A 16,115-nucleotide genomic window follows, 5' to 3' on the forward strand; every position below is an offset into this window, starting at 1 on the left:
GAATCCTCCGGGATCTACTTGTACGTGTACTTGTACTGTAAATGAGGGAAACCTCAGTGCTTTTCGAGTATAAATAAAGGTTTGAAATCAAATGAAACGGTCTTTACTGACTGTGCCAGAACAGGCCTCAGGTATGGCGGTGGGGGACGTCATCTCTATAATGTTCCCCCGTGTGGAGGTTTCCTCTCAGGGCGTGGAGCACTCCATGGGGTCCTGCGAGTCGGGCAGCAGGTGGCAGTTGAAGGGCCAGCTGAAGGAGAGCAGGTCCAGGGCGTGGCTGCACTGCTGCTCGGCCGCGGAGCAGACGGGGCGGCAGGGCTGCAGGACCCCGCCCTGGGGGGTGCACTGGGGCAAGAACATCCCACACACCAGCCTGCGCAGGGGCTCGAAACAAGCCAACTCCATCAGAACCTGGAAAGACACACACACACACATACGCAGTACACTGAGGCAATACTGTGTAAATGGTAATGGTAAATGGACGGCACTTATATAGCGATTTTATCCAAAGTGCTTTACAATGGCCTCTCAGTCACCCATTCACACACCAATGGCGGCAGCTGACGTGCGAGGTGCTAGCCTGGTCATTGGGAGCAATTTGGGGTTCAGTGTCTTGCCCAAGGACACTTTGACATGTGAACAGGAGGAGCTGGGATTCGAACCGCCAACTCCACGATCATTGGACGACCCTCTCTACCTCCTGAGCCACAGCTGCCCCCTGTGTGTGTGTGTGTGTGTGTGTGTGTGTGTGTGTGTGTGTGTGTGTCTGTGTGTGTGTGTGTGTGTGTGCTTGGGTGCGAGCAAAATGTACTGAAATGTGTAAGTGCAGTAAATATACTTTATACAACGGTTAGTTCTGGTTCTTGATTCTGATTGGCTGGAAGCCGTGTTAAAATACTTTGTAACACACACCTGGGACCGCATATCATTCCATTTTCAGTATTAATGCGCCTCCCATTTGATCCAATGCATTGTAGTTGTTGTTGTTGCTTGGCAACCCATTTGTTAGGGGGACTATTTTGCTCGGCGGAATTGAGGGAATGATGCTTCTTTTTGAATAAATGTTAATATTTTACATTGCTGTGTGTCTATTTTACACTAATAGATGTAGTAACCGTTGTATAAAAGCAATAAACCACGAGAGGCCGTGTGTTATAGTGATTTTATAACAGCTAGGGGGGTTTTACTCCGCTTCGCGTCGTGCCTACCAACGCCCCCTAGCTGTTATAAAATCACTACAACACACGGCCTCTCGTGGTTTATTGCTTAAGTATGTATGTAATATTTGTATGTGTGTGTGTGTGTGTGTGTGTGTGTGTGTGTGTGTGTGTGTGTGTGTGTGTGTGTGTGTGTGCCAGGCCTCACCCTGTACGGTCGGAGTAGTATGGCGGCGTGTCTCTGGTCAGCGATGGACAGCCAGATGTTGGGGAAGGAGGTGAGGTTGTAACTCAGACCCGTGCACATCTCCACCTCGATGGCCTCACACGAGGACGCTGGGGAGAGAGAGAGAGAGAGAGAGAGAGAGAGAGAGAGAGAGAGAGAGAAAACATCACCTCTCGCCCTGTGCTGTTGCTACGGCCGAGGTCAAAATATTGTGTGGTCTGGGTGGACATACTGTAATCACAGCTGAGGAGGTAGGTGGGGTTGTCTGTGATGTACACTTGTATACTTACTGAAGGGAGGGTAGGTGGAGTTGTATACTTACTGAAGGGAGGGTAGGTGGAGTTGTATACTTGCTGAAGGGAGGGTAGGTGGAGTTGTAGACTTGTATACTTACTGAAGGGAGGGTAGGTGGAGTTGTATACTTACTGAAGGGAGGGTAGGTGGAGTTGTATACTTACTGAAGGGAGGGTAGGTGGAGTTGTATACTTGTATACTTACTGAAGGGAGGGTAGGTGGAGTTGTATACTTACTGAAGGGAGGGTAGGTGGAGTTGTATACTTGTATACTAACTGAAGGGAGGGTAGGTGGAGTTGTATACTAACTGAAGGGAGGGTAGGTGGAGTTGTATACTTACTGAAGGGAGGGTAGGTGGAGTTGTAGACTTGTATACTTACTGAAGGGAGGGTAGGTGGAGTTGTATACTTACTGAAGGGAGGGTAGGTGGAGTTGTATACTTGTATACTTACTGAAGGGAGGGCAGGTGGAGTTGTATACTTACTGAAGGGAGGGTAGGTGGAGTTGTATACTTGTATACTTACTGAAGGGAGGGCAGGTGGAGTTGTATACTAACTGAAGGGAGGGTGGGTGGAGTTGTATACTTGTATACTTACTGAAGGGAGGGTAGGTGGAGTTGTATACTAACTGAAGGGAGGGTAGGTGGAGTTGTATACTTACTGAAGGGAGGGTAGGTGGAGTTGTATACTTACTGAAGGGAGGGTAGGTGGATTTGTATACTTACTGAAGGGAGGGTAGGTGGAGTTGTATACTTACTGAAGGGAGGGTAGGTGGAGTTGTATACTTACTGAAGGGAGGGTAGGTGGAGTTGTATACTTACTGAAGGGAGGGTAGGTGGAGTTGTATACTTACTGAAGGGAGGGTAGGTGGAGTTGTATACTCACTGAAGGGAGGGAAGGTGGAGTTGTATACTAACTGAAGGGAGGGTAGGTGGAGTTGTATACTAACTGAAGGGAGGGTAGGTGGAGTTGTATACTTACTGAAGGGAGGGTAGGTGGAGTTGTATACTTGTATACTTACTGAAGGGAGGGTAGGTGGAGTTGTATACTAACTGAAGGGGGGGTAGGTGGAGTTGTATACTTGCTGAAGGGAGGGTAGGTGGAGTTGTATACTTACTGAAGGGAGGGTAGGTGGAGTTGTATACTAACTGAAGGGAGGGTAGGTGGAGTTGTATACTAACTGAAGGGAGGGTAGGTGGAGTTGTATACTTACTGAAGGGAGGGTAGGTGGAGTTGTATACTAACTGAAGGGAGGGTAGGTGGAGTTGTATACTAACTGAAGGGAGGGTAGGTGGAGTTGTATACTTACTGAAGGGAGGGTAGGTGGAGTTGTATACTAACTGAAGGGAGGGTAGGTGGAGTTGTATACTAACTGAAGGGAGGGTAGGTGGAGTTGTATACTAACTGAAGGGAGGGTAGGTGGAGTTGTATACTTACTGAAGGGAGGGTAGGTGGAGTTGTATACTAACTGAAGGGAGGGTAGGTGGAGTTGTATACTTACTGAAGGGAGGGTAGGTGGAGTTGTATACTAACTGAAGGGAGGGTAGGTGGAGTTGTATACTTACTGAAGGGAGGGTAGGTGGAGTTGTATACTAACTGAAGGGAGGGTAGGTGGAGTTGTATACTTACTGAAGGGAGGGTAGGTGGAGTTGTATACTTACTGAAGGGAGGGTAGGTGGAGTTGTATACTAACTGAAGGGAGGGTAGGTGGAGTTGTATACTAACTGAAGGGAGGGTGGGTGGAGTTGTATACTTGTATACTTACTGAAGGGAGGGTAGGTGGAGTTGTATACTAACTGAAGGGAGGGTAGGTGGAGTTGTATACTTGCTGAAGGGAGGGTAGGTGGAGTTGTATACTAACTGAAGGGAGGGTGGGTGGAGTTGTATACTTGTATACTTACTGAAGGGAGGGTAGGTGGAGTTGTATACTAACTGAAGGGAGGGTAGGTGGAGTTGTATACTTACTGAAGGGAGGGTAGGTGGAGTTGTATACTTACTGAAGGGAGGGTAGGTGGAGTTGTATACTTACTGAAGGGAGGGTAGGTGGAGTTGTATACTAACTGAAGGGAGGGTAGGTGGAGTTGTATACTAACTGAAGGGAGGGTAGGTGGAGTTGTATACTTGTATACTTACTGAAGGGAGGGTAGGTGGAGTTGTATACTAACTGAAGGGAGGGTAGGTGGAGTTGTATACTTACTGAAGGGAGGGTAGGTGGAGTTGTATACTTACTGAAGGGAGGGTAGGTGGAGTTGTATACTAACTGAAGGGAGGGTAGGTGGAGTTGTATACTTACTGAAGGGAGGGTAGGTGGAGTTGTATACTTGTATACTAACTGAAGGAAGGGTAGGTGGAGTTGTATACTAACTGAAGGGAGGGTAGGTGGAGTTGTATACTTGTATACTTACTGAAGGGAGGGTAGGTGGAGTTGTATACTTGTATACTTACTGAAGGGAGGGTAGGTGGAGTTGTATACTAACTGAAGGGAGGGTAGGTGGAGTTGTATACTTGTATACTCACTGAAGGGAGGGTAGGTGGAGTTGTATACTTGTATACTTACTGAAGGGAGGGTAGGTGGAGTTGTATACTAACTGAAGGAGGGTAGGTGGAGTTGTATACTTACTGAAGGGAGGGTAGGTGGAGTTGTATACTTGTATACTTACTGAAGGGAGGGTAGGTGGAGTTGTATACTTACTGAAGGGAGGGTAGGTGGAGTTGTATACTTGTATACTTACTGAAGGGAGGGTAGGTGGAGTTGTATACTTACTGAAGGGAGGGTAGGTGGAGTTGTATACTTGTATACTTACTGAAGGGAGGGTAGGTGGAGTTGTATACTAACTGAAGGAGGGTAGGTGGAGTTGTATACTTACTGAAGGGAGGGTAGGTGGAGTTGTATACTTGTATACTCACTGAAGGGAGGGTAGGTGGAGTTGTCACAGTCCTGTTCATCAGCCCCGTCTGCACAGTCTGTCCAGCCGTCACACAACCACTCCCGGTGCAAACACTCCCCACTGCTGCAGGCATACTGGCTGGGGCCACACGTCCCTACACACGCACGCACACACACACACACACACACACACACACACACACACACACACACACACACACACACACACACACACACACACACACACACTCACACACACACACACACGTCTCCATGTTAATGACTGAACCCAGGCTAGCAAAAACATTAGTTAAAATACAAGAAATAAATACTGAATTTGAGGAGAAATTACTTAATACAAGTGAAATTATCTGTCCATGCAGCAAGATAATTTTACTTGATACAAAATTAAAATAAGCTGGTTCAAGTCTAGAAATAAGATAGAAACAAGTACAAAACTTTTAAAACAATATAATTAATCTCTTATTTCCAAATCTAAGATTTAAAATTTCGGCGAGCACAGAACAGTTAGCAGTGTAGCGACTCACTCTCGGAGAGGGAGATGGCGTGGTAGGTGGCGTTGAAGCCGCTGTCGGCCACGCCCTCGTCTGCCACAAACACAACAGTCATCTGCGGCCCTGACGAGGTGAGGTCTGGGGGTAGGCTGGTCCCGCAGTACCTGGGACAGGGGGAGGGAGAGTCCACAGTTAGAGGTTTGGACAAGAGTGGACACAACACAGGTCACTGGTCAGGAGCACACCCAGAGCTGGAGAGTCCCCCTCAAATCAAATCAAAGCAAAGCAAACTTTATTTGTATAGTGCATTTCATACACAGAGGCAACACAATGCGTTTTATGTTGAGAGGAGTCAGGGAAGAATTTTTACAGCTCACTTATCTGGCCCCCGGGTGATTACTGTTTTTTTGCTTCCCTCTGGAATATGTAGAGAGTGGGTCGTATATCCACCTCCCTTGTTCTCTGTAAAGCGCATTGTGTTGCCTCTGGGTATGAAATGCGCTATACAAATAAAGCTTTGATTGATTGATTGATAGAGAGGTAAAAAATATAAGAGAAACAATGTGTTATATAATACATGAAGGGATGGGGTGCTGGGAGAGTAGGTGACATTGTGCAGTTGGGTTAAATATAAAGAAATATGTAGAAAATATGTAGAAAGGTGTACATATGGGTCTGAAGGAAATACTGCATGAGGCATATACCCCCCCCTGTTCTTTATAATAGCACACAACTGTAGTGTAGCTTTATATGGAGGTGTGGTGGTTCACAGCTGGAAGAGGCTGGGCAGAGGTACAGTAGGTAAATGGTAAATGGGCAGCACTTTTCCACCTTAGCGGCACTCAAAGCGCTTTACAATGGCCTCTCATTCACCCATTCACACACACATTCACACACCAATGGCGGCAGCTACCATGCAAGGTGCTAACCTGCTCATTGGGAGCAATTTGGGGTTAGGTGTCTTGCTCAAGGACACTTCAGCATGTGGACAGTCGGAGCTGGGATTCGAACCACTGACCCTTCGATCACTGAATGACCCGCTCTACCAACTGAGCTACAGTCGCCCCAATAGTAGGCTAGTCTAAGGCTGTGGTACTGTACGTTAGAGGTCAAAGGTGAGAGGCCCGAACATGTCTCTCTCTCTCCTCTCTCACCGGCCGAGGACTCTGCCGGCGCCGGTGTCGGCGCTGTCGTGCACCTCCACGTAGTCGAACTCGCACACGTCCTGCGTCTCCAGGCTGAAGTTCCGGAAGCTCAGTCTGATCACGTGACCGTCGTCCACGGAGATGCGCCACGTGCAAAGCTGACAGGAGAGGGGGAGAGAGAGAGAGAGAGAGAGAGAGGGGGAGAGAGAGAGAGAGGGGAGAGAGAGAGAGGGGAGAGAGAGAGAGAGAGGGAGAGAGGAGAGAGAGGGGACAGAGAGGGAGAGAGAGAGGGAAAGAGAGAGAGAGAGAGAGAGAAGGGAAAGAGTGAGCGGGGGGGGAGAGAGAAACGGAGGGAAAGAGAGAGGAGAGAAAAGGAATGAAAAACAGACCAACATAGAGACAGACAGCTATAATGTGTGTCTGACTGGGTGGATCAGTAATGTACTGTATGTTAGAGTCTGGTTGAAGTGAGGATTAGGATTAGGGTTAAGGTTAAGGTTAAGGTTAGGGTTAGGGTTAGGGTTAGGGTTAGGGTTAGGAATTGTCTCCTACCTGTTGATGGGGGTATGGTTTTGGGTGGTTTGGACTGGCCATGTAACCATAGGGATCAGTTTTCTGTCCCCCACACTCTGCACAACAATATTAGGGGAGGTATTGAGATTACCACAGACACACACACAAACACACACATGCACACTCTCTATCACACACAAACTTTGTCTCTCTCTATTACACACATACAGACACACACACACACACACACACACACGTACACACACACTCAATGCTCACACCTTTGTGTTTGTGGCTACAGTTGGCCTCGTCAGTGTGGTCGTGGCAGTTAGGCTGTCCGTCACACACAGAAACAGGAAGTAAACAGCGGCCATAGTCACACATGAACTCTTCTCTGGAGCAGCTCTCTGAGGACACACCCCCCCCCCCCCCACACACACACACAAGTTTTATTAATTTTTAAAGCAATATTATACACACTCCTACAAATGAACACACACGCACAAGCATACTTTTTAAAGTCTTGTTGATTTTTAAAGCAATATTATGCACACGCCTACACGCACGTACACACACACAAACACAAACACACACGCTCCATACTCTGCTGAGGTGAGATGGCACGATATTGTGCTACGAAGCCGCTGCCCCCAATACTGCTGTCTGAGCGGAAGGTGACCCACACCGTGCTGCTGTTGGTGTTGACTGTAGGGGGCGCCACATTACCACAGAACCTGGACAATAGAATAGAATAGAATAGAATAGAATAGAATAGAATAGAATAGAATAGAATACAATAGAAGGTTAATTTGCCATGTGTAACAAGTACAGGTGCACTGGAATTCTTGTAATCGCACACAGTATCTTATCAGTACTAATCAGGGCTGCGTTTCCCAGAGGCATCGTAGCGCTACGTTCATCGTAGCGCTACGGTGAATGCCGTACGTAGCGCTACGATGCCTCTGGGAAACTCAGCCCAGTTCCTCAGGTAGACATTTAAAGGTTCCCAAACTGGCAATTTGCTATCAGTCATCTAGCAGTCTAACAGTATCATCCTCATCTACTTATCCCATCTGATCATGGATGACTGTGTCTGTGTCCATGATGTAGACAGTGCATTTAAATAACGTTCAAGTACAGTTCTGCATAGTGTTCAATTGTTCGAGGGTTTTGGTTCAAGTTTTCAGGGGCGGGGGGGGGTCAGCAAGGGCAGGGGAGTGGGGGTGGGATTAAAGCACTGGTCTGTCAGAATAGACCAGTCGTGCAGTGGAGGTGGGGGGTCTTCAGTGTCAGTCTACTGCAGCTGTTGGCTGTTGAGCTTGTGGACCGCGTCAGGAAAGAAGCTGTTGTGGAACCTCTCCTTTGCTGTCCTAATGCTCCGGCGAGATGGTGCGAACAGGTGGTAACTGGGGTGGTTGGTGTCTTCTGTGATTTAGATGGCCTTCCCTGCGGCAGTGTTGGTTGTAGAGGTACTCAGTGGCTGTCAGCTAAAGGGTGGGAGATGTAACTTTTACCCTTTGGGGGGCACTCTGGAGAGAGACTGATCACTGTACACCCACCATCGATCTCGACTCTTTCCAGGAGTCATATTTGGCCTGTGATCAGCACGACCAAACTCTTCAGAGGAGAGCTTCGTCACAGATCTCGCCGCCTATTCACAGATCTCTTTCGATCTCTGCCATCGATCTATCTAAAGGAGCGATAGCGGGTGTTTTAGAGACAACAGAGCGAGGCAGACATCTTCTCGTGGTGTCCCCCCCCCCGTCAGTAGCTGCGATTAACCACCGTACGCGAAGCAAAGTCTGCCAGCTGAGGGTCACCACCTGGGCTGGTGTTCGGCTGCCACAGGCGGAGAGAGCAGCTGGCGGAGCTCCCAACCCAGAATTCTGCAGCTGAACTCCGAAGGGCTCACCCCCAGTAAAATCGATGTCATCGAGCACCTGGCCTGAACCACCAAGGCCCTTGTCATCCACCTCCAAGAGACCCACTGCGTAACAGCAAATAAGCTAGTTCTTCCAAATTTCGCTCTAGCTGGGTCTACCCTAAGCAGGAAGCATGGCCTCACTACGTTCTTTCCCTCAAAGGTTGAACTGGACTCTCGTCGAACATGTAGTGGAGTAGGACATGACAAATTCTACAGGCCATATTGTGAGACCATCTCACTGGAAGGTTGGAATGTTGGGATCTTGATAAGGACCCCTCAGACCTCTCACACCCTGTTGCTCCCCCTTCCCCCGCGACCAGGAACCCAGGCCAGGCCACATGCTCAACAAACACTCACACAAGGAGACAAAGGAAATGCCATTCTTTGCCTTGTTCCTTTAATAAAGTGAAATTTCTTTATCTCAACCAGGTGATGCAAACACCACGTGAATAAGCCCAGTGAATGAAGTTATTGTGATGATGCATTGCATTTGTATTGTGTGTACCGTAAGGTCGCGTCCAGCAGTCTCTTGTGGTAGGGTGTGAGATGCTAAAGTGTTGTTTAAGCTTAGAAGATTTAGGATAGGCTGTGGTAATCCATGCCATCATTTTTTCATTTCTGCTGTGTTTTCATATTGCCACGTGTTTTTCCATCTATTATTCAATTGTGTTATCATATTATCTTGATAATTGATTAGTATAACTTCAATAAACATTATTAATTTTTGATCACGTCCTAGCCATCACATTATCTTAGGTCACTTGATTGAGTCAAGACCTCCCCCTGCAGACTGAGATTGATAAATAAATGAGACTTTTCATAAAGGTTATCTGTTTCCCTGTCATACACTATACCGGTCATAGTCATTGTTCTAACCCTAGAACACACTACATCCAATCCCCGACTGGCTCGGATATTGAGTGTTGTATGTGGACGTTGCCGGCTTTAAAATCGTCAACGTCTACAAGCCTCTGTCCTCGCGAATCACACCAGTGCATCTCCCAGTCTTCCCCCACCGCTGCCGCTATGCTGGCGACTTCAACTGCCAGCACGAGGACTGGGGGTACAACACCAATACATCCGACGGAAAACCTGGCTGCTTGGGCAGCTAACAACAGCCTGGCCCTGTTGTACAATCCCAAGGGCGCAGCCAGCTTTGTCTCAGGTCGCTGGAAAACTGGGACGAATCCTAACTTGGCATTCGCGAGCGTCGGTGTTGATAACTGGCTCCTTGACAGACGCGTGCTAGGAAAGTTCCTGTGGTCCCAACATGGACCATCGCTGATAACCATGCCTAAACTCGTGGATCTTATCCTGAGCGAGCCGGTGAAGAGATGGAACTTCCGAAAGGCCAGACTGGAAACGCTACCGCCTCCTTACCCATAGATCCACGAGGTGCCTTCCACCACCTAACACCAGCAACATGGACCAGGCATACCGGGAACTCTGTGGCATATTGGTGAAAGCGGCCTAAAAATCCATCCCACGCGGACGTCGCAATAGCTACAAACCGTGTTGGGATGCGGAGTGTGAGAGTCTCTACTGTGCCTTCCTCCGGGCCCCCCAGGAGCAGAGTCAGACAGACTTGCCTCAGCCCTGCTGTCTAGACTCACCCGAAGGAGACAAGAGCACTGGGAAGAGGCCATTAACTCATCAACTTCTCACACTCCAGCCGAAAGGCATGGAGCATCGCACTGGTAGGTCTAGACACTCCCCCCATCACTGCCCCATCTCTGCAAACAAAATCGCATCACAATTTGTGAAAAGTGGGACATACGAGGGCAAAGACCGCGAATCGTCATGTCTCGTGGCAAAAGAAGTGTCTGACCTCTGGAAGGCCACAACTCCTAGCGGCGGTAAAATCTCTGGTGAATTCACACCGGAGGATTTCGCTGCTGCCCTCCAGCATGTAAAGCCAGGGAAAGCTCTGGGGCCTGATTCTATCTGCCCAGAGCTTATACTCCATGCCGCGCCTGCCTTAAAGTCCTGGTTAAGAGCGTTCCTCTCTTCCTGCTTGCGCCAACTCAAGATCCCCAAAATCTGGAGAAGAGCCCTAGTTGTTACAATCCCTAAGCCTGAAGGGGAGCCTAAGAGTTACCACCCCATCTCTCTGTTATGTATCCCCTTCAAGATCCTCGAGCGTCATCTACTCATGCGACCAACCAATCATCGACCCGCTGCTCCCACAGGAACAGGCCGAGTTCCGGCAGGAGAGATCGACCGTAGATCAAGTCACTTTGATGACTCAAGACATTGAGGACAGCTTTTCGGCTAAAAAGAAGGCCAGAGCCGTCTTGGGCCGCACCTGACTGCTGCCTACGACACCGTATGGCACCGCAGCCTCACCTGCAAGCTGCTCTGCCTGCTGCCGGACAGGCACATGGTCAGCATGATCATGGAGCTCGTGCGAAACTGCAGCTTCACCCTCACCACCGGTAGCGGACAGCGAAGCAGGTTGCTACGCCTTAAAAACGGCGTCCCCCAGGGATCTGTCATGGCCCCCCTCCTTTATGACATCTATTCAGGGCCGTGCTGGCCATCGGCCGCCAGGTGGCCACTAGGATAACCCCCCCCCCGGTCAACAAAATGAAAACATTGTTATATATACTGAAGCGGCCGGCTCAGACTCCAGGGTCATTTTTTCGTCCCAGCGCGTCCCTGCATCGATTCCTACGACCTGCCGACCACAGTCTCCAGGTAGTATGCCTATGCAGACGACCTTGCGCTGGTGTACTCAGCTGGAGACTGGCAGGCCATGGAGAAAACACTGAGCCAGGAGATGTAGACACTATCTGCATACCTCTGGAAATTGAGATTAAAGCTCAGCGAGGCAAAGACGGTGTCGGCGGCCTTCTACTTTAACAACAAGGAAGCCAAACATGAGCTCCGAGTGCACACCGACGGAACACTCTTGCCATACAGCGCCGAACCAACCTATCTCGGTGTGACATTGGACAGGTCGCTCACGTTCCGCCGACACCTCGAGTCACTGCGCAAGAAGTTACCAGCTTGTGTGCCGTTGCATCGTGACAGGATGCCTGCGTCCCACTCCTGTGAACAATCTTCCCATCCTCGCCGGCATCCAGCCCGCTGGCCTCCGCCGCACAGGAACCACAGCACGTCTCGCCTGCTGGGCCGTGGAGCCTAACCACCTACTCCACGACAGGCTCACTGCAAAAGCGGAGCCTCCCCGGCGTCTCAAATCGAGACATCCTTTTGTGCCGCACGGGATCTCCTGCAGCAATGCAGAGATCTTAACATCAGCGAGGCAGGATGGGCGGACCACATCTGGCGTGTGGAGTGGGAGGCAAACACCTCCATACTGCGTGATTTCATCCCGGCTGCTGGTCCTTCCCCTCCCGGGATGGACTTACCCAGACCGGCGTGGGTGAGGTTTAATCGCCTCTGGACCGGCGTCGGACACTTCCACTCATCAATGCACAGATGGAGCTTGGTATCCTGTGTGGCGTGCGAGTGTGGCGATATACCGGACAACTAACGGAATGCATGGCCTGACGGTTTTGGATGATGAAACGGTGACATGGCTCCTGGAGGTGTGCCCGGATATATAGCCCGGGTGACCCCTCTGCCAGGCGCGGGGTGGTAAAAGGACAGCCCCTCGGCCCTGAGCCTGGGGAGGAGAGGAGAACACAACACCTAACCTGCACGAAGAAGAAGAAGAGACAACACATTTAACCTGGCCCCAGTCAGAGAGGAAATAGATCTTAGATCCATCCGACACACCTGGTGACCACAGAGTTCTGCTCAGTCTCTTCCTGGACCTCCAGCCAATCAAAGAGGCAGGGGAAGGGGCCTTCCACAGCCAAAGAGGAAACATGGATCTGGACCAGCGAGCGGGGTCGAACCCGGATCACCCACACGCACAGGGAATCTGGAGGGTAGGAGCCAGGGTGGTTCGGAGAGCTGAAACTGCCCTCTGTGTCCGTCAGCATGCCTCCGCAACCTGGAGAGAGAGAGGAGAGAAGAAGATAAAACAGTCGACTCTTAGGGTGCGTGTCCACCGGGGAGCTCTAGGGCGCTATAGAGACGAGAGCTGTGCTCCAAGCGCTTTTTAGCGCTATAGCGTCATGAGCTCTAGGCTTTTTTCTTCAGTTGATAAAAGTATAACTTTTTGGGCTAGAGTGCAGGCTGTAAAAAGCTGTTCTGATGACAAGGACAGTTGTTTTTATACAAAACCGCAGAGACAGCAAACGTTAGCACTAGCTAACATTAGCTAGATGTCGTAACTTGACTAGATAATCTGCAGTCGGCAAAAACACTTCACTCGTTGCTAGGCTACCCATGTCTTCACCTATGTTAGCAACGAGTATCGTGTGTTTGCAGACTGCAGAGCTGTAAAATACAGTTCGTCTAAACTCTAGTGTGCTATAAGGAGCTTTAAGCTTGGCGCTGTTCAGCTACATACAGCTCTCCGGTGGAGACTTCTAGGCTACTCCTCGATGGTCGGCTACTGTAACACGTCAACACCCACGTGTTTCGGCTGTGGGGTGTCTGGCCGGCGGGGGCACCGCTGTGCTGTCCTCTCGGCTGCCATTGCTAGGCATCGTGGGTAGGCCACGGGGCAGTCCGTCTGGTCCGGTCAGCAAGTCCAGGGGATTGGTCGATACCGCTTCCCCATCCATAGTCTGACCCTTCAACTCTGGACCACATAGGACACATAATATAACAGACAGCGAGAATGTAGCTGCCACTGTTGTTGATGTTAGTAATTGGAGATGGAACCATTATTATCATCATTTTTGTCTTCTCATCATCATGATGTCTTGTCATCATCATCACCATCATCATCGTCATCACCACTGTTGGTTGGTTGGTTGGTTGATTGATTTATTGATTGAGTAGTTGGTTGGATAGATTGATTGACAACCATGGTGGTACAGCAGTCTTGGCAATCTTGCTCTGTGTGTGTGTGTGTGTGTGTGTGTGTGTGTGTGTGTGTGTGTGTGTGTGTGTGTGTGTGTGTGTGTGTGTAACTCACGTGTGAGTATGAGGATGAGGACTAGGCCCACAGCTGCCATCAGGAGCAGGACAGCAGCCGAGACCACCACCACCACCCCTCTTCCACACCGTGGATGCTGCAGGCACATAACACACACACCAAACATACCCTGGCCTGGGACACACACACATACATACACACAGGCATGCCCACACGTACAGTATACATGCACACACACAGGCATCCACACACGTATGCATGCAAACACACACACACACACACACACACACATGCATGCACTCACATATGCAAACATGCAAACACACATACAAAGGCATACACACACGTATGCATGCAAACACATGTGCACACGCACACACACACACACACACACACACACACACACACACACACACACACACACACACACACACACACACACAAGAGAATGAAGGTTAAAATAAATAAAGGAACTACTGTATACTGTTCTCTTATTTCCATTCCATACAGGAAGCTCGAACAGTGTGGAACATGAAAGTATCATTTGACTCACTGGCAACGGGTGTTTTGATTGGCTCAGGGGTGGCGTTGGTCCTGAATCCCTCCACCCTCTCCTCCCGCTCCCCCTCCAGGTCAAATGCTGGGTTGCAGAACACATTCTGGAGAGGAAGGCAAAATCAACGACTACCAGTTCAATTTCAAGACAATAAAATCCCATGAAATCTTGAAAATCTTCCATTGTAAAAAAAAAAACGCAGCTTATATTTCGAATTCAAACCCTAAAAAGGTGTTCTCTCGTTGCAGAGATTCTCTGTAACCAGTAATATTGCCGTTGGTGTTGTTTGCAAGTGTCTGTCCATCGCCCTCACCTTGTAGATGCCTGGTGGTTCTGAGTAGATGGAGACTTCTGTGAGGTCTGTCATTCTTGGCTACAATTCAGTTTAGGTTCTCCTAGGAAATGTGAACATCCAGCAGCAGCAGACCCTCTCTCTGGCGGAGTTACTGTCAACAACTCATCAACGGCCTGCTGCTTGCTGCTTAGTGTAGTCCTTATACGGAGTATATCCACTTCTTTGTTCAGTACAGTACACTATACACATTTCTGTACAAACTACAAATCCAGCAAATCTGCTCTGCCTCTTTGTCATTCAGCAGTGAGCCACTGGGTGTGAGAGAGATGGAGAGTTCACACTGGTGAGTTCCAACATCCTCCGGTTTGTGTTCCAGCAGGAGAACTCATCTCGGCAGACACAAAGTTGAGGCCTCCACAATCCCAGAATAGGTCACCATCACCCACAGTACAGCAGGAAAAACACGAATCCTCAACGTTGATAAAAATTTGAGCTTTCACGATCCAATCAAAAGAATCCAAGGTGTGAATATAAAATGAATGTTGATCTTCAGGTGTTTGGTTGTGGCCTGCTCTCGGATCCCTCCGGGGTTGAGTGCGAGGCTGGGTAGATAGCAGCTGTTGGTGGCTGTTCTGTTCTTACTGAGGCGGAGTGTTTTGTTATGAGAGAATTCTAGAACTCTCTTCATGGCGTTCCACAAAGCCAAGTCAGCTGAGAGGACTGAGCCCTGAGCAGGGAGGGGGAGAGAGGGGGAGACAAGGGGGAGAAAGTTGTGAAGGGTGGGGGTTACTACATTCTAGGTCTACAGGTCCAACTACATTGTTTATAATACCATAATGATCATCTAATCTTTAACCCCCCCCCCCACATACACACAGTACATGCACACACACACACACACACACACACACACACACACACACACACACACAGTACATGCACACACACACACACACACACACACACACACACACACACACTCGCACTGGTAAGTACAGATTGAGCCATTTACAGATTGTGCTGTGTAAGTGGCAACAAGGACCTGACCTGTGGAATCTGGGACAGTGTTATTATGCTAGAACATTCTGTGACCACTGCTGTTCAACACTCTAAAAACGGGTCCAGATACGACCCCTTTTAGGTTCATACTGTAAAGTGCGGTTCTATCTGGATCCTTACAGTTCTATCTAGAACCTTTTATGTTCTTCTATTCTTACAAACGGTTCTATATAGAACCCTTTTTGTCTCTTGGAGAGCAGCGCGCTAAGGCTTGCTGAGCTCACAGTGTTTCTCACTCAGTAGACCAACAGCATATGAGCTACATTGGACACGGTGCAATCAGAGGTCTTGATTCAGATGTTTTCTGTTGAACTAAACTGTAACTGAACTGTAAGATCTGAAAATATTTATAAAATCAGAAAACATTTGCTGAAAAACCCAAAGTCCCAAAGGGGTGAAAAACGAAAGAAAGATTATGGAAAGATTATGAAAAATAGAGGATTGAAACTGAAAGCATCAAACCCATCTGAAACTGATATTAAACAAACTGCCTATTGCCCAATCTTGTGAAATAAAACAGATGTGTGGTAGACTGGTAGACTTCTCTCTGCTGTACCAGTCACACACACACAAACACACGGCCTG

General features: G+C 48.9%; 1 protein-coding gene across 1 annotated transcript; it reads right to left on the minus strand.

Moving 5' to 3' along the window:
- Positions 1-186: 186 nt before the first annotated feature.
- mfrp (membrane frizzled-related protein) lies at positions 187-14,543 on the minus strand (the record flags this gene model as incomplete). Its single annotated transcript, XM_084447355.1, has 13 exons — positions 187-411; positions 1,366-1,493; positions 4,584-4,718; positions 5,112-5,242; positions 6,233-6,381; positions 6,776-6,852; positions 7,018-7,143; positions 7,340-7,470; positions 12,405-12,624; positions 13,153-13,320; positions 13,660-13,794; positions 14,174-14,279; positions 14,490-14,543. The coding sequence occupies 13 exons, from the start codon at positions 14,541-14,543 to the stop codon at positions 187-189; spliced, it is 1,785 nt and encodes a 594-aa protein (XP_084303481.1).
- Between the last annotated feature and the right edge of the window lie 1,572 nt (positions 14,544-16,115).

The sequence above is a fragment of the Borostomias antarcticus genome (assembly GCF_949987555.1).
Source record: "Borostomias antarcticus genome assembly, chromosome: 1".
NCBI classification, from domain to species: domain Eukaryota; kingdom Metazoa; phylum Chordata; class Actinopteri; order Stomiiformes; family Stomiidae; genus Borostomias; species Borostomias antarcticus.